General features: G+C 45.1%; 1 protein-coding gene across 3 annotated transcripts in view; it reads left to right on the top strand.

The window, feature by feature from the left end:
• The window catches only part of LOC120571432 (phosphatidylinositol 4-kinase beta-like), a 39,935-nt gene that overhangs the window by 5,635 nt on the left and 10,129 nt on the right, over positions 1–24,171 (top strand). For 2 of the 3 annotated variants that reach the window (XM_039820374.1, XM_039820375.1), the window contains 6 exons: positions 4,230–4,794; positions 7,476–7,975; positions 11,016–11,444; positions 21,665–21,892; positions 23,170–23,439; positions 23,896–24,002. In XM_039820374.1, the coding sequence (XP_039676308.1) occupies positions 4,245–4,794; positions 7,476–7,975; positions 11,016–11,444; positions 21,665–21,892; positions 23,170–23,439; positions 23,896–24,002 (2,084 nt within the window). In that variant the 5' untranslated portion in view covers positions 4,230–4,244. The remainder of the gene's footprint in view (positions 1–4,229; positions 4,795–7,475; positions 7,976–11,015; positions 11,445–21,664; positions 21,893–23,169; positions 23,440–23,895; positions 24,003–24,171) is intronic. The other variant, XM_039820376.1, reaches the window with a different exon arrangement.

The following is a 24,171-nucleotide window of genomic DNA, read 5'->3' as shown; positions in this document are numbered from 1 at the left end:
CGTGGAACTCATCGCCTCATTTAATGGGTTGGTTATTTTGGTCAAAGCTGCAACAATAAAAAAGTTAAAAGAAGCGACAGAAATGTAGGGAAAAAATGGCCAAACGTGGAGAAAATGAAGGGCCAAAAATGTACCAGAATGCAGGAAACTCATACACGTTCGAGGAAAATCGTCCAGAAAAGAAACTCAGAAAAAAATGCGACAAACACGGCAAAAATATGCCCCAAAGAAAGTTTAAAAAGGCGACATTCATGCAGAAAAGGCGACAAGAACTCCAAAAGAATTGCCCAAAAAAAACACTTGAAATTGCACAAAAAAAGTGTAAAAAGGTTACAAAAATTCCATCCATCCATCTTCTTCCACTTATCCAGTGTCGGGTCACGGGGGGAGCAGCTCCAGCAGGGGACCCCAAACTTCCCTTTCCCGAGCCACATTAACCAGCTCCGACTGGGGGATCCCGAGGCCTTCCCAGGCCAGGTTGGAGATATAATCCCTCCACCTAGTCCTGGGTCTTCCCCGAGGCCTCCTCCCAGCTGGACATGCCTGGAACACCTCCCTAGGGAGGCGCCCAGGGGGCATCCTTACCAGATGCCCGAACCACCTCAACTGGCTCCTTTCGACAGAAATTGCCAAAAAAAAACCTGGGAAAAGTGCCAGATAAAAAAATGCAGAAAATTTTGGTAAAAAACTATTTAAACTTCGGAAAAAGTGCAAAAAGAGAAATGCCAAAAAAAAGTTTTAAATGGTGATTAAAAACTCCAAAAAAACCTTGAAAAAGGTGACAAACATGCCCAAAAAGTTAGCCTCGTGAGAGCGTCCTGATCTGGCGAGCTCCAGTTTTCCACTCCCAGATCAGTCTGGCATCTCGAGATAGAGAAAATTTGGAGCCGTTCGCCAAACGACCGACCAATCAGCGTTGGTTTTGAGGCGGGTTTAGGTGGTGATAGACAAATGGTTTATCCAATCAGCAAACCAGGATTTTCAGACAGCGGTAGCCCTAATTCTGTTAGCCACTCGCTAATGCTTTTTCCTCTTGGATCCTTCTTTTGGAATATGGACCGGGAACCTGAAATGGGGCCTTTTTATTCCTAAAATTCTCGTTACACAAACGGCAAATCTCCTTTACCGACATGTTGCTAGCTTGCTGAGCTAACGAGCTATGCTTTGACTGCAGCAGCAGCAGGGGTAGCCTGGCTCGTGGATCTGATTGGTTGATTTGGCCCGTCTATCACCAACATAGGTGATAGACAGATGGTTTATCCAATCAGCTAACCAGGATTTCCGCCCCTTCCCAAAAGTTCTCCAATGGAAAGTTCCCAGATGGATATGCCAAAAAAAAGTATAAAAAGTCGAAAAAAAACTCCCAAAAAATTGCTAAAAAATAACCGTCGGGAAAAGTGCCATTAAACTCAGGGAAAAAAAGCGGCGAAAATGTTAAACCATTAAAACTTAAGAAAAAGTGCCAAAAAACATGTTCTTGGATTAGTTGTCTCAGTTTACTGAGATGAAAATATTCACATTTAACAAGCTGACCTCACACAACCTGCGTTATCATAACAATGACTCATCGATTTATCTTAATAATAGTTAATTCATTTAATGATTAATCTTTGCACCAACCAAACTCTGTTCAAGTTTCTGAGGATTTAAAGAAATCCCAACTCCTCTTCAGACAGATGTTTCAGAGTAGAAAGTACAACGTTCCCCTCTGAGATGTGGACAAGTACAAGTATATAAACTAAAGTACAAGTACCTCCAGAATTATACTGGAGTATAGTAACAATATGAAGTAAAAGAGTAACTTCAGTTATTGAATACATGTAGAAGTATAATGTTGCTAAAGTCTCAGTGGAGGAGGAGGAGAGTAAAGTCAACCTCCACCCACGCTCACATCTGGAGAGAATCACACACACACACACACACACACACACACACACACACACACACACACACACACACACACACACACACACACAGAGACACATTTATATATACACACACAGACACAGAGAGAGAGACATACACACAGCTATATACACACACACACACACACACAGCTACACAGACATACAAACACACACACACAGATACACACAGCTGTAATATATATATAATAGATACCAACACACACGCACATATATACACACACATACACACACTCTCTCTCTCTCTGCTGTTGATGACATCATGCTCAGCTGTGTGTGATCAGATGAGGTCATCAGGAGGAAAACAGATTTGTTTTTAATATTTTTCACAGTTCAGTTTCATGCACCTTCTTATATCCTCATCTGCTCCACCACTTTCTCTGACTGTGTGTGTGTGTGTGTGTGTGTGTGTGTTTGTGTGTGTCAATAATTTTTTTTAATCGTGATTAATCACATGTTTTATCACATGATTAAAATTCTATTATTTTCCATTTCAGAACTGTTTTTAAGTACATATTAACAATGGAAAGCAATTCTTACCTTGAATGCAAAGAGTGACTTTATGAACTTGATTTTAAGATTTGTATTTGTTTATTATTGATTTATTTACTGTAAACAAAAGAAAAATTTGTGAATCTAAAGTCAGTATTATGGTTGGGTATTGTTTGCTTTGGATACCGGTGCTAAAGCGATACGTTTAAAATGGTACCGGTTCCTTAACGGTGTCTGAACCGATACTTTTTAAGAAAGTAAAAAAAAAGAAGGGTACTAAACAACAGTTGGCGACATTAAAGAACGGCTTGTTAATTGCTAAAGGCCATATGGTCAAAATTTTATTTAATAATAATTTAATAACTTATGACAATAACTTATTTCGCTAGTAAATAGCTGTTGAACGACAAAAACTACCACCAGATGGGAAAAGGGCATTTAACAATAACTTTGAATGCACCACAAGGCTGTAGATTACCAGTTTCATTGAACGCACCGTCTGTGTTTTTGCGACAACGGCAGCTGGAGATTGTTAGGTTCCTGTGTTGGAATACACAACAGTGAAATACAGACAAACTTTACACCATTTAGCGTTAGCTGTCAGCATTGTAACCGTGTTTAATCCAGCTACTAGCTAGCGGTAGGCTAACGTTAGCTGCTGTCAGGTGTAGTGTTAACTAGCGTCACGTGCAGCGATGATTCTGATGCCTGTAACGTCTGTTTCAGAGCATCAGTAGGGGTGGGAATCACCAGAGGCCTTACGATACGATATCATCATGAAACTTACGTCACGATACGATATTATTGCGATTTCAAACATATTGCAATATTCTGCGATATATTGCAATTCATTACCTTTTTCCCATTTTTCCCAATTTCAAATTATGTCCTCAAAAGGAAATTTTGTCAACATCTGTTTTATCTAAAAAGATACTTTTCTCTGTTTGTTCATCTCACTTCAATTGTATTGCTGCAAAATGGGGATTGTCAAGCACACAGACTGACCAACACATATATAATAAAAGATCGATACTTGGCGTCTGTGTATCGATACAGTATTGCCACAGAAAATATTGCGATACTATACTCTATCGATTTTTTTCCCCCCACCCCTAAAGCGCAGGCATATCGGTGACACCGAAATCTGCGTTGCTATTTCTGCAGCAGCAGGCTGTGTTACGAGGCAAAGTGCGGCAAAAGGGTCAAAATAGTAGCCTGTTAGGCAACTAATGTATACAAAATAGTAGCCTGTAGGCAACTATTCTATACAAAATAGTAGCCTGTTAGGCAACTAATACATACAAAATAGTAGCCTGTAGGCAACTATTCTATACAAAATAGTAGCCTGTTAGGCAACTAATATATACAAAATAGTAGCCTGTAGGCAACTATTCTATACAAAATAGTGGCCTGTTAGGCAACTAATATATACAAAATAGTAGCCTGTAGGCAACTATTCTATACAAAATAGTGGCCTGTTAGGCAACTAATATATACAAAATAGTAGCCTGTAGGCAACTATTCTATACAAAATAGTAACCTGTTAGGCAACTATTCTATATAAAATAGTAACCTGTTAGGCGCGACGCAAAGCCGAGTAAAGTGAAAGTAAATAAATAAATGGCGGCATGCGATTAAAAAAAAATGTACGCGTTATGCTCGGCCCTTGATCGCAACGCGAGTAACGCATTAATGCTGACAGCTATATATATATATATAAAAATAAAATTCTACATAAATAATACAGCAGTTGAGCCCTTTAGAAAGTGAATAATAACCTGTGTGTGTGTGTGTGTGTGTGTCTCTGTGTAGGTCTGCTCCTTGGACATGGCCGACGCTGAGGTCTCCCTGTCCCCGGCTCTACGGGCGCTCCACCTAAGCCCTGCCCACTCGCCCCCCCAACCCCAGCCACCACCCCCACAGCCCCCCACGGTCGCCATGGCAACATCCTCCTCCTCCCCCACCACCTTCTCCTGCCCGTCTTCCCCCTCAAGCGCCTCCTCTTCCTCCTCTTCTTCTTCCTCCTCTTCTTCCTCTTGTTCAGAGAGTTCCTCCGACTGCCCCCCCCACCACCACCACCACCACCACCACCACCACCCCCATCACCACCACCACCACCACCCCCGCCCCGCTGGCCCCCCACCCCCACCCCCCCCTGGGGAGCAACCGTCGTCGCCGAGCGCCAGCCCCCGAAGCTCCAGCCCCAGCGGCAGCATCGGCAGCACCGGCAGCATCGGCAGCAGCAGCGCCAGCGAGGGTGGGGGTGGGGGTGGGAGAGGGGGGTTGAGTGGCAGGGGGGGGGACCCGCGCGGCCCCAGCCCCCCGCTGGACGTCATCTCCGAGGACGCCATGGAGATGGATCTCGCCGTTGACCAAGGTACGAGAAAAAGGGTGGAGGGAAGGGAGAGAAACTGTCAGAAAAACGTTGAGTAGAAGCCACAAAAAGACACACACAGAGACACACACACACACACACACACACACACACACAGTCAGGCAGCTAGCAGATAGTGAGGAGATGTTTTTTACAGTGTGTTCAGGGGACAGGCAGCTAACAGACAGTGAGGAGATGTTTTTTACAGTGTGTTCAGGGGACAGGCAGCTAGCAGATAGTGAGGAGATGTTTTTTACAGTGTGTTCAGGAGACAGGCAGCTAACAGACAGTGAGGAGATGTTTTTTACAGTGTGTTCAGGGGACAGGCAGCTAACAGACAGTGAGGAGATGTTTTTTACAGTGTGTTCAGGGGACAGGCAGCTAGCAGATAGTGAGGAGATGTTTTTTACAGTGTGTTCAGGGGACAGGCAGCTAACAGACAGTGAGGAGATGTTTTTTACAGTGTGTTCAGGGGACAGGCAGCTAACAGACAGTGAGGAGATGTTTTTTACAGTGTGTTCAGGGGACAGGCAGCTAGCAGATAGTGAGGAGATGTTTTTTACAGTGTGTTCAGAGGACAGGCAGCTAGCAGATAGTGAGAAGATGTTTTTTACAGTGTGTTCAGGGGACAGGCAGCCAGTAGATAGTGAGGAGATGTTTTTTTACAGTGTGTTCAGGGGACAGACAGCTAGCAGATAGTGAGGAGATGTTTTTTACAGTGTGTTCAGGGGACAGGCAGCCAGTAGATAGTGAGGAGATGTTTTTTTACAGTGTGTTCAGGGGACAGGCAGCCAGTAGATAGTGAGGAGATGTTTTTTACAGTGTGTTCAGGGGACAGTCAGCTAGCAGATAGTGAGGAGATGTTTTTTACAGTGTGTTCAGGGGACAGGCAGCCAGTAGATAGTGAGGAGATGTTTTTTACAGTGTGTTCAGGGGACAGGCAGCTAGCAGATAGTGAGGAGATATGTTTTACAGTGTGTTCAGTGGACAGGCAGCTAGCAGATAGTGAGATGTTTTTACTGTGTGTTCAGTGGACAGTCAGCTAGCAGATAGTGAGGAGATGTTTGCTGTATGTGACAAAAAATGTTGTAGCCTAAAAAACACGTCCCATCACTTAGAGCACCTTTAATATGTATTTGTGTCTAAACGACATATAAACATCTTTTCCTATTCTATGCTGCCTGGAAACGCTTCCAACGCGCTTGCGTGTCGCGTGAAAAATAGGCGTCGGTTCTATTTCTAGCATGCACGCGTTTTCGGCTCAAGCCGCGGCCTGAGACGTGCGTGTCACGCAGGCAGCTCTAACCTGTTACCATGGGAGCCCAAATATAAACGGAGAAGCTCAAACCCACGTTAGCCAATCAGAATCCAGAAAATAGCAACAACAGCAACCAATCGCTTCCTCTTTCTCTCTCTCTCTCTCTCGGCTGCCTAAACCTCAGTTTGTCTCAGCTTACGTGCAAACGAAGATCTCAAAGATCTCCACTCTGGCCGGAGGTTTTAGAAAGACTCTCTTTCAGAGGAGAGTTCTCCGTTTGCGTGTAAACGAAGGGAAATGTCTCAGTTTGTAAAAGATAACCACGTACGTGTAAACAGGGTCTTGGTCAGGCGGCCGCCTAAGCTGCAAAGTGCTGCGAAGGGAAACCTCCGTACTTGCACTTGACCAAGTTAAGTTGCCTACACACGATAGGCGGCAAAACCACTTTGTGCCGGCCGTTCCATTGATTTCCTACGTGGGGGGGGGGCGCCCAACCAGCTGCTGTTCTGCCGCTTGGATTTGCTTTGCACCGAGCTCCAAGTTCAAATTTCTTCATCTTTGACCTGGTTGCTGCCGAGCTTTCGAAAGCGCTACCAATGAGATAACAGCGTGTCGTTACCTAGCAACGGGGAATAGCTTCGTTGCCGCCCTTGATGACCAATACCTGCGCTGCACTTTGCTCTCTGCACACCGGGCGGTGGAGGGCGGTGTGCAGAGAGCAAAGTGCTCATCATGTGTAGGCGGCTTCACGGTTACATTGTAACTCACTTGTTGTCAAACTTATATTATTAATAAAGTTCCCCATTTGAACTGTGATTTTTTTTTTTTTTTAAGCCAAATACCCCATGACCAGCAACACACACATATGCATACACACACACACACACACACACACACACACACACACACACACACACACACACACACACACACACACACACACACACACACACGTACACACACATGCATACATACACACACACACACACTCTGCACGCACACACACACACACTCACACACACACACACACACACACTTCGCACACACACACACACACACACACATCTCACACACACACGCACACACACATACATACACACACACACACACACACATACACACACATCTCACACACACACACACGCTCAACACACCACACACTCAAACACACACACACACACACACACACACTCAAACACACACATACACGCACACACACATCTCACACACACACACACGCACACACACATACATACATACACACACCCACACACACGCACTCACACACATACACACACATCTCACACACACACACACGCTCAACACACCACAACACACACACACACACACACACGCGCACTCACTCACTCACTCTAATCTGTAAGGTTAATCCTCCGATGGTTGTGGTTGTGTTTTCCGTTTGCAGTGATCGACCCTGAAGTGGCTCTAAAGGCGTGCCAGGAAGTTCTTCTCCAGGTCCAGCTTCAGAACAGGGAGGGGCCAGACCAGCAACAACAACAACAAGTAAACAACAACAACACGGACCAAACGGAGGGCGCCAGTCCTCAGTGGGATGCCGGCTCCATCAGAGAAGAAGAAGAAGAAGGAGAAGAAGAAGAAGAAGAAGAGGAGGAGGGAGAGAAACGCGGCGCTGTGAGAGAGATATCCCAGTCTTCTTCTGCTGCTGCTGCTGCTGCTGCTGCGTCCAAACAGTCGTGGCTGCTGCGGCTGTTCGAGTCCAAGCTGTTTGACGTTTCCATGGCAATCGCCTACCTGTACAAGTCCAAGGAGCCCGGCGTGCAGGCCTACATCGGGAACCGGCTCTTCAGCTTCCCCGACAGCGAGGTGGACTTCTACCTGCCGCAGCTGCTCAACATGTACGTGCACATGGACACGGAGGTCGGGGACGCCATCAGCCCATACCTGGTGAGTCACTGCACGCCAACGGCACTGCACGCCAACGGCACAGCACGCCAACGCCGCCGTACGCCAACGCCGCAGCACGCCAACGCCGCCGCACACCACAGCACGCCTACGCAGCCGCACGCCGTCTACACCACTGCACGACGCCGCCGCACGCCGCCGCACGCAGCCTTCTAGTCTAGCTTAGCACAGATCCTGGAGGTAACCGGCTCCATCTAGCCTAGCTTAGCAAGGATCCTGGAGGTAACCGGCTCCATCTAGCCTAGCTTAGCACACATCCTGGAGGTAACCGGCTCCATCTAGCCTAGCTTAGCACAGATCCTGGAGGTAATCGGCTCCATCTAGCCTAGCTTAGCACAGATCCTGGAGGTAACAGGCTCCATCTAGCCTACTGCTCCCAATAAGTGCCAAAATAACGCCAACATGTTCCTATTTACATGTTGTGATTTGTATAGTCACATTGTGTACAAATAACAAGGTCACATGACACACAGCCATCTTCTAACCGTATACATACTGGGAACTATATTCTCAGAAAGGTGAAGCACTGCTACTCTCTGCTCGGGGCCTCTCAGGTGCTGCAAGCATGTCACTCCGCCCAAGTAACAGAAGTAGCAGTGCTTCGCCTTCTGAGAATATAGTTCCCACCCATCCATCTCTCCATCTATCCATCCATCCTACGTTCAGTCGGCATGACATTTAAAAGTACACCAACGTGTGTCTGCTTGAGAAGGCACCTGCACACTATAATCACTTTGTGTGTCTCACGTTGGTGTACTTTTAAATGTCTTGCCAAATAAAAAATTGTTGGTCATGATTCTTCCTCCTCTCCGTGAACTTTCTTCCCTTCCATGAGTGGCGGTGGTTAAAAGGAGAGCAGAAGCGCTCCGGACACTTTTTTTCCATTATTTGTTGATTACGTTACTTAACAGAAAAGCTAACTGATACCCGGCAGAAAATGCGTGTGAATGCTGAAAACCTACATTGCTAAAGCTAAACATCACCCACTCTGAGTCATTCACTAAACTTAAGCAGTGATAACCCAAAAACCGTAAAAGATATCATGACGCTAAATCATTCTCTAATAGCTGAAGATTTTGCGAACAGTTTAAAGTTTGAACGTCGTCCGTAGATAAAAGTATGTAAGAGGAGTAGCATTTCAAAGAAGTAGAAGAAGAAGCCTGACGAGTATTTGGAGATTGCTCCATTGAATTTAACAAAGACTTTTCTATTGATTATTGAGAAGGTATGAATAATTTGAACATGCCACTTTTTGTTCAAATGCAAATAAAAGAGGAGTAATATTATTTTCCACAATGATGCCTCTTGTACATCGTCTTATTATCTTTTGGGAGAAGCCTGTGTCATTTCCGGTCCAAAAAAGAAGACTTGCTGGTTGAATAAAAGTAACTTTAAGTCAGAATTTGCCAGGGCTATGAATCATTTCGGGCTTGACTGTACATAAAAATAATGTGATATTGTGTAAATCACCAACCTTTTTGAAACTGAGAGCTACTTCATGGGTATTGAGTCATACAAAGGGCTACCAGTTTGATACACTCTTCTGAAATAACAAATGTGCTCAGTTTGCCTTTAGTTATATATGATTATTAATGATTAATGCTGCTCATCTATGTGAAGACACTGATCATGTTAATGATTTCTCACAATAATTATCAACAATGACTTAAGGTGGGAAACAGATAATATCAATATTCAATTTTAATTTTTAGAACAGGCCTGAGGGCTACTCATGTGGCCCTTGGGGGGCTACCTGGTGCCCGCACTAAAAAAAGATATCATGAAGCTAAATCATTCTCTAATAGCTGAAGGTTTTGCAAACAGTTTAAAGTCTGAATGTCGTCCGTAGGTAAAAGTATGTAAGAGGAGTAGCATTTCAAAGAAGAAGAAGCCTGACGAGTATTTGGAGATTGCTCCATTGAATTTAATGTAAAATACACCCACTTTTTTCATTATTTGTTTATTTAGTGACTTTTGCAACGTAAGAAAGCTTTTTTTTTAAGAGTTATTTAACCAATGTAATGATCCACTTTTGAATGGACTGTGTCCTCTTTGATCAGCTGTGGAAAAATATTGGGCTAATGACAATGCACTGATCATCCATTGTTTTTAAATGTATTGAGTGGCATTTTGTCTGCCTTTTCCTGTTCACAGTCCGTGATGAGAGTTACACTTTTGTGAATGAATGACGTCATTCAAGAGCTGGACCTGATTGGTCCTGATTAGTCAACCAAACTATTTAAGGCTATGGTTGAGGTCAATGTGTGAATTCACCTGATGAAGGTCTGAGACCGAAACGTTGTATTTTTCTTCTAAATAAATTACTGCTTGCGTAATGGTCAGTTAGCGGGATTTTCTCTAAAAAAATGTATTTAGTTACTTAAAGCGTAACTCTCGCCAAAATGCATCCTAGGGTGTTTTTGTGAATGTACGTGAGTCAAACTTGAGTTTAAAAGCACATTTAGGACCGAATCGCCACTTTTAAGATTCACCGTATTCTCATGCATTTATATGGAACTAAGGTTTAGGAGCTTTCCGTCTCTACTCTCCTCCCTGTTACGCTGCATTCGGAAATTGACGGTTTTTGACTGATAAAATGGCTGCGGCCGGAAACAACAAGAGCTACGGTGAGTTTTTCTTTGTTAGTAAACTCTGGGTACACAAACAATGTTGTCAATGCTTTCGTTAAGGTGTAGAGCCCCTGGTGATACTTGAAGCAAAGTTTCATGTTGTGTCGAGCCTTCTTAGTATTTCGAAAATAGCTATTTTGAGACTAGCATGAGAGGGCCCCTAGCTCTCCCGTTCAAAAGGCCATTTGACCCAAAAATGAGAATACGGTGAATCTTAAAAGTGGCGATTCGGTCCTAAATATGCTTTTAAACTAAAGTTTGACTCACGTACATTCACAAAATACCCTATAGGATGCATTTTGGCGAGAGATATGCTTTAACAGAAAAGCTATGAATAATATATATAAAAATAATGTGATATTGTGTAAGTTATGTGTGTTTGTGTGTCTCAGATCTACCGTTGCCGCGGCGGCATCGCCTTCTCCCTCCTGACGGCGTGGCTGTTGGGCGCGTACTCGTCCGACATGCACATCTCCACGCAGCGGCACTCCAGAGGGGCCAAGCTCCGCAAACTCATCCTGTCCGACGAGCTCAAACCTTCGTCTCCGCCGCCGGCGTCCGTCTCCGGTGGCAGCCCGGCGTCCTCGCCGTGCCACCGCCGGCGCTGCCACCGGAGACACAACAGCAGCAGCGTGGAGTCCTCGCTGTCTCTCTGCGCGGCTGGCACCTTCCCAGCAGAGGCGGAGGCCGAGGTGTTCGTCTCGCCGTCCCGCCGGACGCACCAGAGGTCCAAGTCGGACGCCACCACGGCGAGCGGCGGGCCCGGCGCCGGCCTCCGGCGGACGGGAAGTAACCCCAAAGTGGAAGCTGTCCATGAGGAGGTGAGGACCGGACTTTGATTCTTTCTTATTTGTCTCATTGTTGTCACCGTAGAGCAGTGGTTCCCAAAAAGGGGGGGGGGGACACATACCCCCTGCAGTCCTCCAGAGCACCCCTAGGGGGACACATACCCCCTGCAGTCCTCCAGAGTACCCCTAGGGGGACACATACCCCCAGCAGTCCTCCAGAGCACTCCTAAGGGGGCACGTACCCCCATTTGAGAAACACTGCCATTGACCCATCGTGTCCAACTCGAGGCCCGCGGGCCAAACAAGGCCCCTTGCAGAGTTAGATCCGGTCCACATATCAGTTTAGCTTCACACCTACTGTAGAAGGGCACCAAACCAGACAGACGGTGGTGTAATAGTGCATGACTTAAAGCAGAATTTGGGCAGATTTGCCGACTTTGAAACTTTGCATATTTGGGCTGAGAAACCGGTTGTTGTGAGTCGGCTTTTTAAAAATGTAATCTATACGATGGCTGAGGAACTCTGTGGCGACTTTTTGGAAGCTTGTGTCGACCAAACTGTCAGCAGGCTACACGAGACCTGCAGTAACACAGGTCACAGGTTTATATCCGTAAACTCTACACGTCACACAGACAGACAGACACACACACACACACACACAGAGACACACACACACACACACACACACACACACACACACACACACACACAGAGAGACACACACACACACTTGGCACATCCACACACGCGGCACATCCACACACACACACACGGGACACACACACGCGGCACACACACAGAGACACTCATAGACACACACACACGCAGAGACACACAGAGACACACACACACACACACACAAACACACACAGAGACACACAGATACACAGAGACACTCATAGACACACACACACACGTAGCACATCCACACACACGCGGCACAGACAGACAGACAGACAGACACACACACACACACACACAGAACCACACACACACATACAGACAGACAGACACACAGACCCACACAGACCCAGACACACACAGACCCAGACACACACAGACCCCCACACACACACAGACCCACACCCACACACACAGACCCACACACACACACACACACACACACACACACACACACACACACACGGGAACGTGACAGTGGAGTGTTTTTAAGATTTCCACTCTGGAGGGTGGTTTCACTTTTTTGGGTTCTTTTTTTAAGCCCCAAAAAATGCCGCCGCCATCTAAAGGAAAGGCACATCTGATCAGATATTTGGCGCATTTTTTTGAAATACGTCGCACTTTCGCCGCATAAATTGCCGATTTCCGCGCCAAATATGGTGGGGGGGGGGAGAATCACTTTTTTATTTCTCTTTTTCATCAAACTGCCGTTTTTGCAAGTTCATCGCACACATTTGCATAAATATATATAGCATATTCCATCAATCACAAAAAACTCAGCATTTTTCTGGAAGGAGTGTGTGTGTGTGTGTGTGTGTGTGTGTGTGTGTGTGTGTGTGTGTGTGTGTGTGTGTGTGTGTGTGTGTGTGTGTGTGTGTGTGTGTGTGTGTGTGTGTGTGTGTGTGTGTGTGTGTGTGTGTGTGTGTGTGTGTGTGGAGAGGCGGAGACTGAACCGGTTTGTACATCTGGAAGACGACTGGAGAGGATTGTCTTTGTGAAGAAGAGAAAGAGGAGAACCCTAACCTACTTTCTGTGTGTGTGTGTGTGTGTGTTTTCACATTCTTCGGTCGGCTTTTCCAGTCACATGCAGACTGAGGCTCTCCATTGGCCGGGAGCCAGAGGAGTAGAGTAGAGTGCGATGTGGTTGGCCGACAGCCACGTTTGGTTCCTCCTGCAGACAATTAAAAAGGGAGAGAGAGAGAGAGAGACAGAGAGAGAGAGAGAGAGAGAGAGAGATTTGATTTTGATTTTTACAAAACCTTTATTTTTCAGAAAGACATTTCTTTCTCTACCAGAACATCATATTGTTCTTAGATGCACAAAACAAATTTAAGACCACATGTAATAAATTAAATAAATAATCTCATAAAAACACAGAATGAAAGATGAGCTCATCGTCCTTCACAGAGCACAGAGCCGTGGTGAAACACCACTGGTCTAAGAACTGCTGCATGTCTTTCATCAGAGAGAGGAACCTGAAATCCACTCTCACTCTGGCCTTCACCAGAGCCACGTACAGCTTCTTCAGCTCTAGTCCACACACGTTCTCTCTCTGGTTTTTCCGACTTTTATAAATTGACAGTTTTGCCTGACCCACAATAAAATTCAACATTTGCCACTTATTCGCATTTTTCTTTCTGTAGCCAGCACCAAAAATAAAAGCAGTCTCACTAAAAACCTCTCCACAATCTAAAAACACAGTTTTTAAAATGTTAAAAAGAGGTTTCAGCCTGTAACAGTCCAGATAGCAGTGGGTGATAGTCTCAGGGTGGAGACAGAAAGGACACGTGGAGGACATGGTGGGATTAATCTTAGACAGAAACACATTCACGGCCAGAGCCCCGTGGAGGATCCTCCACTGCAGGTCTCCAGACCTCTTGTTCAGGGGAGGCTTATACAAGACTCTCCACACTGGTTTCCTGTCTTTCAGCAGTCTGTCCTTCCACACCATGTCCTTCCTATCACTCAGCGTCTTATGGTGGGTGGCCAGAACACAGTTCCTATACAGACCTTTCCCAGTCTGCATATGGAAATCAGCACCACGTGGTGTATGTTGTGCTAGTGAGTCAGTATTGTTAATTAAAAAACCAAGGTCTGAAAAGGGGTCTCCAGGAACGGGGATGTCTGTCCCATTTAAAATAGTCCCGCAGCATCTCTGTTTCTCCACTGTCCAGTCTGTTAATCCACTGGTTCAGGATGGTTCTGGTGTAGCGGGCCGACCTCAGGCCCAGCAGAGAGGCCACTGCCTCGGTGCTCAGGAAACCAGGACCCGCAGCCTCCACGATTCCCTTCAACGTGGTCACTCCAGCCCTCATCAGCCTCTCCGTGAGTCCCGGTCTGCTGCCATCCTTGAGATCCAGCCGGGCCCCCCACACCAAAGGCTCCTCCAGGAGCCAGAACAGAGATGCTGCAGGTTCCAATCTGGTCCATTTAAAACGTGTCCATGCTTTAAAAAGTCCTTGGTAAAAAGAAGGCAATTTACACAACGAGATAAAACAACGAGGCATCAAGACCCAGACCTGCAACCCCCCTTAAAATGGTGCTGGCTACGGGCCTCCAGACGACATCATAATTTTCATATAAAAACCTTTGTATAAACTGTAATCTAAAAGCAGCTGTCCGGCTCTCCAAGTCCACCAAACCCTGCCCTCCCTCCTCTTTCGGCAGATATAAAACACATTTGGGAACCCAGTGCATCATGTCCCAAAATAACTTTAAAATGATCGACTGTATTGTTTTTAAAAGACCAGCTGGGGGCTCCATACATTTTAACTTGTGCCAGAGGCTGGATGCTACCAAGTTATTTATGATGAGCACCCTTCCTCTGTACGACATGTGGGGAAGCAGCCACCTCCATTTTCCCAACGTCCCCTCCACCTTTTCAATGACTTCTTCCCAGTTCCTATCCATGGTTCTCTGGTCCCCCGGATAAACCCCCAGGTACTTTAACCCCCCCCCTCTTCCAGATCAACCCCCCAGGAAGCTGAGGAAGCCCTCCAGCCCAGCTCCCCACTGCCAGGGCTTCACTTTTTGCCCAGTTTACTTTGGCAGCAGAAATGCTGTGAAACGTCTCCACAATACGACCTAAACTATCTACATCTTGTTGGTTTTTAGTAAAAACTATGATGTCGTCTGCGTAGTCCGATACAGTAAAAGGTGTAGTAAAACCAGGTAAAAACAGGCCAGTGATGCCAGAGCGGACATTATGCAGCATGGGTTCAATGGATAAGGCGTATAACATCCCAGACATTGAGCAGCCCTGTCTTATCCCCCTGTTTACCTTGAAGGGTTTACACAAACCACCATTAATCTTCAGCACACTCTCAATGTTCTCGTACATTACCTTTTATCTTGGCGATGAAACCAGGGCTGAGGCCGAACCTCTCCAGAACTTTCCACAGGTAACGGTGCTCAACCCGGTCAAACGCCTTTTCCTGGTCCAAAGAAACCAGACCAGTGTCTACGCCCAATGAACCAGAGACTGTCAAAATATCCCGAATTAGTGACACATTGTCAACAATGGACCTGCCGGGCACACAGTATGTTTGAGTCTTATGGATGACCCGATCCAACACCAGCTTCAGCCTGGATGCCAGGACTTTAGACGGCATCTTATAATCTGCACACAGCAGAGAGACCGGCCTCCAGTTCTTAATGTCCTGTAAGTCCCCTTTCTTCGGGAGGAGGGTCAGCACAGCCCTCCTGCAACTCTGCGGAAGGGAACAACCATCAAAACTTTCGGTAAAAACATCTAAAATGTCCATTTTCATTATGTCCCAGAAAGTTTTGTAAAACTCTGGATGGAGACCATCAATCCCAGGGGCCTTTCCCCCCTGCATGCTTTGTAGAGCTCTAGAAACCTCTTCCTCCGTCAGGGGCCCCTCCAGCTCCTCATTGTCGTCCCCAGAAACCGTGGGCAGGTCCCTGCAGAACCTGGTGAAAGCCTCGTCATCCTCTGTGTACTCTGTGCTGTAGAGATCAGAATAGAAGTTCATAGCTCTCTCTCGGATCTGCGAAGCTGTCGTTAATGACTGTCTTCCTTCTGATCTCCGAGCATGGATCATCCGGCTCTGGCCATTCTTCTTCTCCAAACTAAAAAAGAACTTAGTTGGAGAGTCCATTAAAGCAGCAGTCTGAAAACGGGACCGGATCAGTGCCCCTTATGCGCTCTCATGCCCAGCAGGTCTGCCAAGATGGCTTTTTTAGACTTGAGGTCTTCAATACAGCCTCGTTTTCCTGTGGACTCTGCATGTCCACTATAGTTCTCGCCAGATCGTTCATAGACTTGGTAATGTCTCGAGAAACATTGAGAGTGTACTGCTGACAAAGCTGCCTGATTTCAACCTTCCCAATGTCCCACCACTGCCTCAACGAACTAAAATCTCTCCTTCTGTCTCTAAAACCTTTCCAAAAAAAAATAAAAACATCCCTAAAATGTGCATCTAAAAGCAAAGCTGTGTTAAAATGCCAATACGCAGATCTGGGTTTTATATTGGCAATGTAAACATCACAATACACATATGAATGATCAGAAAAACCGACAGGCAATATACTACACGCTTTAAAAACATTAAAATGGTGCTTAAAACAATAAAACCTGTCTAGTCTAGCCATAGTCAACCGGTTGTCTCTGCAGTGGACCCATGTGTACGGTCTCTGCAGTGCATGGCGGTCTCTCCAGACGTCTGAGAGACTGTGTGTCTCCATCAGCCGCTGCATAGCTCGTTTAGAGGCGGCATGTGGTTCGTTATGGTTCCGATCTAAAACATCATCACGTGTACAGTTAAAATCCCCTCCCAAAAATAAAAACTCCTCTGGTTCACACTCACTTAATTTCATTTAAAAAAAGAACTCTAGCAGGTCCTGAGTTTGGAGCGTATACATTTATAAAAACCAGATTAAAAACTTCATACTGGGCTCTGACTACTAAGAGTCGGCCCTTTATTCTTTCGTCTACAGTGTGGGACTTTGGTAGAAAGTTTCTTGCAAAAAGGAGTTCTACTCCTCCGCTGATGCTGCTAAGATGACTTAACACCACCCCCCCCCCATCCCATTCCCTCCTCCAGTCGGTCTCATTTAAAGTGTCGCTGTGCGTTTCCTGCAACATTGCAATATTTACTCCTTTTAAGTTTTAAAAACTCAACAAGGCAAGCCCTCTTCTTCACATCTCTGCCACCGTTTATATTAAGAGTGGAGATTTTAAAATTACTCATCATGTCAGATAAGAAAAAATGACACAAAAATGAATACCGACAGCAGACGGACGGTCCTAGATTCCCTCACTGTCTCCATCATTTAAAAGCTCTAGTTTGATCCTCAGAACCAGTTTCTTTAATCTGAAAACTCCGGTAGAGTGAAGCCTCTCTCACCTCTAAGATGCATCTGAGCTCGTATTGAAATCAATAAAACACTTTTGTTCTCAAAATAGTCTTCAAGGTTTATGTTTTTGCTATTTTTGTTTTCTGGAGGAACTGTCATATTAGTTGTACCTGGTACAGTTCTCCCTGTACCGACCCAACAGAGATCTGGGAGTCAGTCAGAGGCTGACTGAGTACAGTACAGTCCTCTTCCTCCTCCTCTTCCTCCATTTCTAACTCCTCTAGCCCTTCCTCCTCCACCTCTTCTTCCTCCTCCTCCTCTTCCTCTCTCACTGCCACTTTTTTGGCCTGAGAACCCCTAATCCTGTCCTTTTCTTTTCCTTGCAGACATTTTTTTTTACTTTGCCACTTTAACTCAACACAACCTCATCCCTCCTCTCTTTGTCAGCTGCTGCGACTGCAAGGACAGTCAGCTCAGCCTCAGCTGATTCACCTGATTCAGTCTGTTCCCTACACACACCCTCACCTGTCTGTTCCCTACTCACACCCTCACCCGATTTTTTTTTTTTTTTTTTTTTTTTTTTCACCCACAACACTTTTCCCTGCCACACACACACTTCCATCACCCTCCGCTCCCACTTCATTCACACAAACACCCGGTGTATTTACAATACTCACCCTGTGCGTCTGGTCGGGCACGGCATCGCCACGCCGCTGTGCAGCACGCGGAGCGGGCATCGGCCGCTCGGACGCGGCAGCCGGCCCCGCGGTAGCAGCCCCCCGTGTCTGGACAACTCTCTGCTGAGGAAGCCATCAGAGATGAACGGTGGGACATTGGACAGGACTACCGTATTTTCCGCACTATAAGGCGCACTTAAAAGTTGGCCGAATCACAACGGAAAAACGCGTTTTCCATTTCCGCACTTGTCATCGCCGCTAGCTTCTCTGCCCAGCTTGCTACATGATCGATGTGGGTGTCATCGTATTCCCTAGCTTCTAAGCTTTCGATTGGTAGCTCATATTAGCCAATCCGTTCAGGTTTGCCTCTGATATGGCCAATGGAAGCGGACAAGCCGATGACAACATGTCAGGGACCACGTTGAGACGATCGCCATTTTCTCGGACCACTTAGATTTAAATGCTATAAGGAGGGAGTGAACGGAGTTGTCAGAACGCTTCATAAAGTTTGACTCTATCTGACGGTTTTGTTGACATTCCCTTTAGCACAGCTCCATCTAGTGGATGCATAACGCAACCCCAGTCAAACGTTTGACTGCAGTATCTTCTATTCTATGCGCCTTATAATCCGGTGCGCCCTATTTATGAAAAAAGTTCTAAAATAGGCCGTTCATTGAAGGTGCACCTTATAATCCGGTGCGCCTTATAGTGCGGAAAATACTGTACCTTGGTGGCCGGTTGATTGAGCGGTAGTACCTGAACAAACATTTCATTCACGGTGATGCCCGCCTCGATGACATGGTTCACAGAGAGAGAGAGAGAGACAGAAGGGGAAGGAGAGAGAGAGACAGAAGGGGAAGGAGAGAGAGAGAGATGGAGGGATGAAGGAGATCCAAAGATGTTGGAGGAGAGCTGACCCAGAGTCCTTTCTCTCCCTTTACTCTGACGTTTTTCTCCTTCTTTTCCCTGTTTTGGGCATTTTTACTTTTTCGTCCGTTTGTTTTTTTTTCAACGTTCTTTTTGCCGTTGTGGACGGATTTCAAATGCTTTTCTTTTTTTACTTCTTCTGCTTCCTCTGGTTCAATATTTCTTCATTTACACATCGACACAGACAAACACTCACACACAGGCAAACACTCACACACACACACAGACAAACACACACACACACACACACACACACAAACACACACACACACAGACAAACACACACACACACACAGACAAACACACACACAGACAAACACACACACAGACAAACACAGACAGAGACCCACACACACACACACACAGAACGAGACACACACACACGCACACACACACCGAGACACACACACACAGACTGAGACACACACACACACAGACGAGACACACACACACACACACACACACACACACACACACAGACCGAGACACACACACACACACACACACACACACACACACACACAGTAATCTGATCTCAGTCTCTTCTATAATTCAGTGTTGTTGTCACTTTGTGCTCCCTTCTTCACTTCCTGTCGCTCTTCTTCTTATTCTTCTTCGTCTTCTTTTTCTTCTTCTTTTTCTTCTTCTTCTTTTGTTCAAGTGAAGAAACAACGTGTGTGATTGTGACATGCAGTCCGAGGGAAGTTGGTTTTTACTGAAGAAATACTGAATCAGAGGAAGTCTGTGTGTGTCTGTGTGTGTGTGTGTGTGTGTGTGTGTGTGTGTGTGTGTGTGTGTGTGTGTGTGTGTGAGAGGAAAATGGTGGCAACAATGTTGTAAAATGGTGGCAAAATATTTTTGAAAATAGTGGCAAAATATTTTTGAAAATAGTGGCAACAATGTTGTAAAATAGTGGCAAAAATGACGGAAAATAGTGGCAAAAATGTCGGAAAACAGCAGCAAAAATGCTAGAAAATAGTGGCAAAAAATGTCGGAAAATAGTAGCAAAAATGTCGGAAAATAGTGGCAACAAAATTCAGAAAATAGTGGCAAAATATTTTTGAAAATAGTGGCAACAATGTTGTTATTTTACAACATTGTTGCCACTATTTTATAACATTGTTGTGGCAACAATATTGGAAAATAGTGGCAACAATGTCGGAAAATAGTGGCAAAAATGTCAGAAAATAGTAGCAAAAATGTTGGAAAAAAGTGGCAAAAAAATTTCGGAAAATAGTGGCAAATTATTTTGAAAATAGTGGCAAAAAATGCGGGAAAATAGTGGCAAAAAAATTCGGAAAATAGTGGTAACAATGTTGTAAAATAGTGGCAAAAATATTTTAAAATAGTGGCAAAAATATTGTAAAATAGTAGCAAAAAATGACGGAAAATAGTGGCAAACAAAATCGGAAAATAGTGGCCAAAATATTGTAAAATGGTGGCAGCGATGTTGTAAAATAGTGGCAACAATGTTGTAAAATAGTGGCAACAATGTTGTAAATTAGTGGCAAAAATGACGGAAAATAGTGGCAAAAATATTGTAAAATAGTGGCAAAAATATTGTAAAATAGTGGCAAAAATGTCGGAAAATAGTGGAAAAAATGTCAGAAAATGGTGGCAAAAATGTTGGAAAACAGTGGCAAAAATTTGGGAAAATGGTATGGCAAAAAATGCCGCAAAATAGTGGCAACAATGTAAAATATTGGCAAAAATATCGGAAAATAGTGGCAACAATGTTGTAAAATAGTCGCAACAATGTCGGAAAATAGTGGCAGCAATTGTAAAATAATGGCAAACAAATTCGGAAAATAGTGGCAAAAAATGTCGGAATATAGTGGCAAAAATGACGGAAAATAGTGGCAAAAAATGACGGAAAATAGTGGCAAAAAATTTTCGGAATATAGTGGCAACAATGTTGTAAAATAGTGGCAAAAAATGTTGTAAAATAGTGGCAACAATGTAAAATAGTGGCAAAAATATCGGAAAATAGTGGCAACAATGTTGTAAAATAGTGGCAACAATGTTGGAAAATAGTGGCAAAAATGTTGGAAAATAGTGGCAACAATGTCGGAAAATAGTGGCAACAATGTCGGAAAATAGTGGCAAACAAATTCGGAAAATAGTGGCAAAAAATTTCGGGAAATAGTGACAAAAATGACGGAAAATAGTGGCAAAAATTTTTCTGAATATAGTGGCAACAATGTTGTAAAAAAGTGGCAAAAAATGTTGTAAAATAGTGGCAACAATGTAAAATAGTGGCAAAAATATCGGAAAATAGTGGCAAAAAATATCGGAAAATAGTGGCAAAAATGACGGAAAATAGTGGCAAAAATGTCGGAAAATAGTGGCAACAATGTCGGAAAATAGTGGCAGCAATTGTAAAATAATGGCAAAAAACTTCGGAAAATAGTGGCAAAAAATATCGGAAAATAGTGGCAAAAATGACGGAAAATAGTGGCAAAAAATGTCTGAAAATAGTGGCAAAAATTTGGAAAATGGTGGCAAAACTATTTGGAAAATAGTGGCAACAATGTTGTAAAATAGTGGCAAAAGTGGGTTAAAGTTAGCGAGGGGCCGAATTAGGCCCGCGGGCCTGGAGTTTGACACATGTGCTCTAACTAACCCTTCCCGTGTGTGTGTGTGTTGCAGCCGGACCGCTTGCGTCCGCAGCGCGAGCTGGTGAAGTCCCTGCTGGGCATCGGGAAGCGCTTGGCCACGCTGCCGACCAAGGAGCAGAAGACGCAGCGGCTGATCTCGGAGCTGTCGCTGCTCAACCACAAGCTGCCGGCGCGCGTCTGGCTGCCCACCGCCGAACGCCAGCACCATGTGTGCCGCGTGCCGCACACGCAGGCCGTCGTGCTCAACTCCAAGGACAAGGTAAGCCTAGATTAGCTTAGCATGAATGTGATTTATTGACTAGGTTAGCTACGCCAAACTCCACCAGACTCCATGTAAATAATCAGGACTTTTAGCGTGTATAGAGCCAGCATATCTCCACCAGACTCCATGTAAATAATCAGGACTTTTAGCGTGTATAGAGCCAGCATATCTCCACCAGACTCCATGTAAATAATCAGGACTTTTAGCGTGTATAGAGCCAGCATATCTCCACATGGAAATGGGTGAATTAAGGGTTTATTTCAACCAAACCAGAGTGGTGATTGTTGGAACAGTGGAAAGATGAACCAAGACGGCTTTTGGCAGTTTTATTTAGTTTCTGTCCACTTTGAATGAAGTGTGTTCTACGATTATAAAAGTCCTGATTATTTACATGGAGTCTGGTGGAAATATGCTGGCTCTATACACACTAAAAGTCCTGATTATTTACATGGAGTCTGGTGGAAATATGCTGGCTCTATACACGCTAAAAGTCCTGATTATTTACATGGAGTCTGGTGGAGATATGCTGGCTCTATACATGCTAAAAGTCCTGATTATTTACATGGAGTCTGGTGGAGATATGCTGGCTATATACACACTAAAAGTCCTGATTATTTACATGGAGTCTGGTGCAAATATGCTGGCTCTATACACGCTAAAAGTCCTGATTATTTACATGGAGTCTGGTGGAAATATGCTGGCTCTATACACACTAAAAGTCCTGATTATTTACATGGAGTCTGGTGGAAATATGCTGGCTCTATACACGCTAAAAGTCCTGATTATTTACATGGAGTCTGGTGGAGATATGCTGGCTCTATACACGCTAAAAGTCCTGATTATTTACATGGAGTCTGGTGGAGATATGCTGGCTCTATACACGCTAAAAGTCCTGATTATTTACATGGAGTCTGGTGGAGATATGCTGGCTCTATACACGCTAAAAGTCCTGATTATTTACATGGAGTCTGGTGGAGTTTGGTGATGGTGATTTCGGGGCTGTTTCATGTTAAACTAAAAGGATCTTACTCTTTAACTAAAAGGTCTATCTCTGTCAGAACGTTTAGTGGACGCTAACTGACGCTGAACATTTGTCCTGTAGGGTTACGTGTGTCTGTCTGTCTGTCTGTCTGTCTGTCTGACTGTCTGTCTGTCTGTCTGTCTGTCTGTCTGTCTGTCTGTCTTTCTTTCTTTAGTGTGTGTGTATGTATATGTGTGTATGTGTGAGTGTGTGTGTGTGTACTTTAACTGAAACGTGTCTTTTTGGCGCCCAGGCTCCTTACATCATCTACGTTGAGGTTCTGGAGTGCGAGAGCTTCGAGACGTCTCCAGTTCCAGTCCGGATCCCAGAGACCAGGATCCGCTCGGCTCGCTCCGCCGAGAACCTGGACTGCGGCGGTGTTAGCGCGGCTAACGCTAATGCTAACGGCGGCGTTAGCGGGATAACGTCGGAGCACCGAGCGGGGAGCTTCTCCACGGTGCCGAACTACGACAACGACGACGAGGCCTGGGCCACCGACGACATCGGACAGCTACAGGTAGAGGTGAGACACACACACACACAGACACACACACACACACACACACACAGGCATAGACACACACACACACACACACACACAGACACACACAGGCATAGACACACACACACACACACACAACAGAAACACACACACAGACACAGCTTTCACTCAGCACCGATGTCCATGTTGTAATGTAATAAAGTATAAAATTCTGTGTGTCTCTGTGTCTGTGTGTGTGTGTGTGTGTCTCTGTGTATGTGTGTGTGTGTGTTTCTGTGTGTGTGTGTGTCTGTGTGTGTCTGTGTGTATGTGTCTCTGTGTATGTGTGTGTGTTCTTGTGTCTTTGTGTGTGTGTGTGTCTGTGTGTGTCTGTGTGTCTGTGTGTATGTGTCTCTGTGTATGTGTGTGTGTGTGTGTCTCTGTGTATGTGTGTGTGTGTGTGTGTGTGTGTGTGTGTGTGTGTGTGTGTGTGCTCAGGTGGAGACCCAGACCAGCAGCTCTGATAACATCAGTCAGTTTTCAGTCGACAGCATCACGAGTCTGGAGAGCAAAGAGCCGGTCTTCATCGCTGCCGGAGACATCAGGTACACACTCACACACACACACACACACACACACACACACACACACACACACACACACACACACACACACACACACACACACACAGACATACCTAGACATACACACACACACACACAGAGACACACACATACACAGAGACACATACACACACACACACACACACACACA

This window comes from Perca fluviatilis, chromosome 13 (genome assembly GCF_010015445.1).
Source record: "Perca fluviatilis chromosome 13, GENO_Pfluv_1.0, whole genome shotgun sequence".
Classification (NCBI taxonomy): Eukaryota; Metazoa; Chordata; class Actinopteri; order Perciformes; family Percidae; genus Perca; species Perca fluviatilis.
The sequence above is the reverse complement of the archived record's forward strand: the minus strand, read 5'-3'. Positions and strand labels throughout refer to the sequence as shown.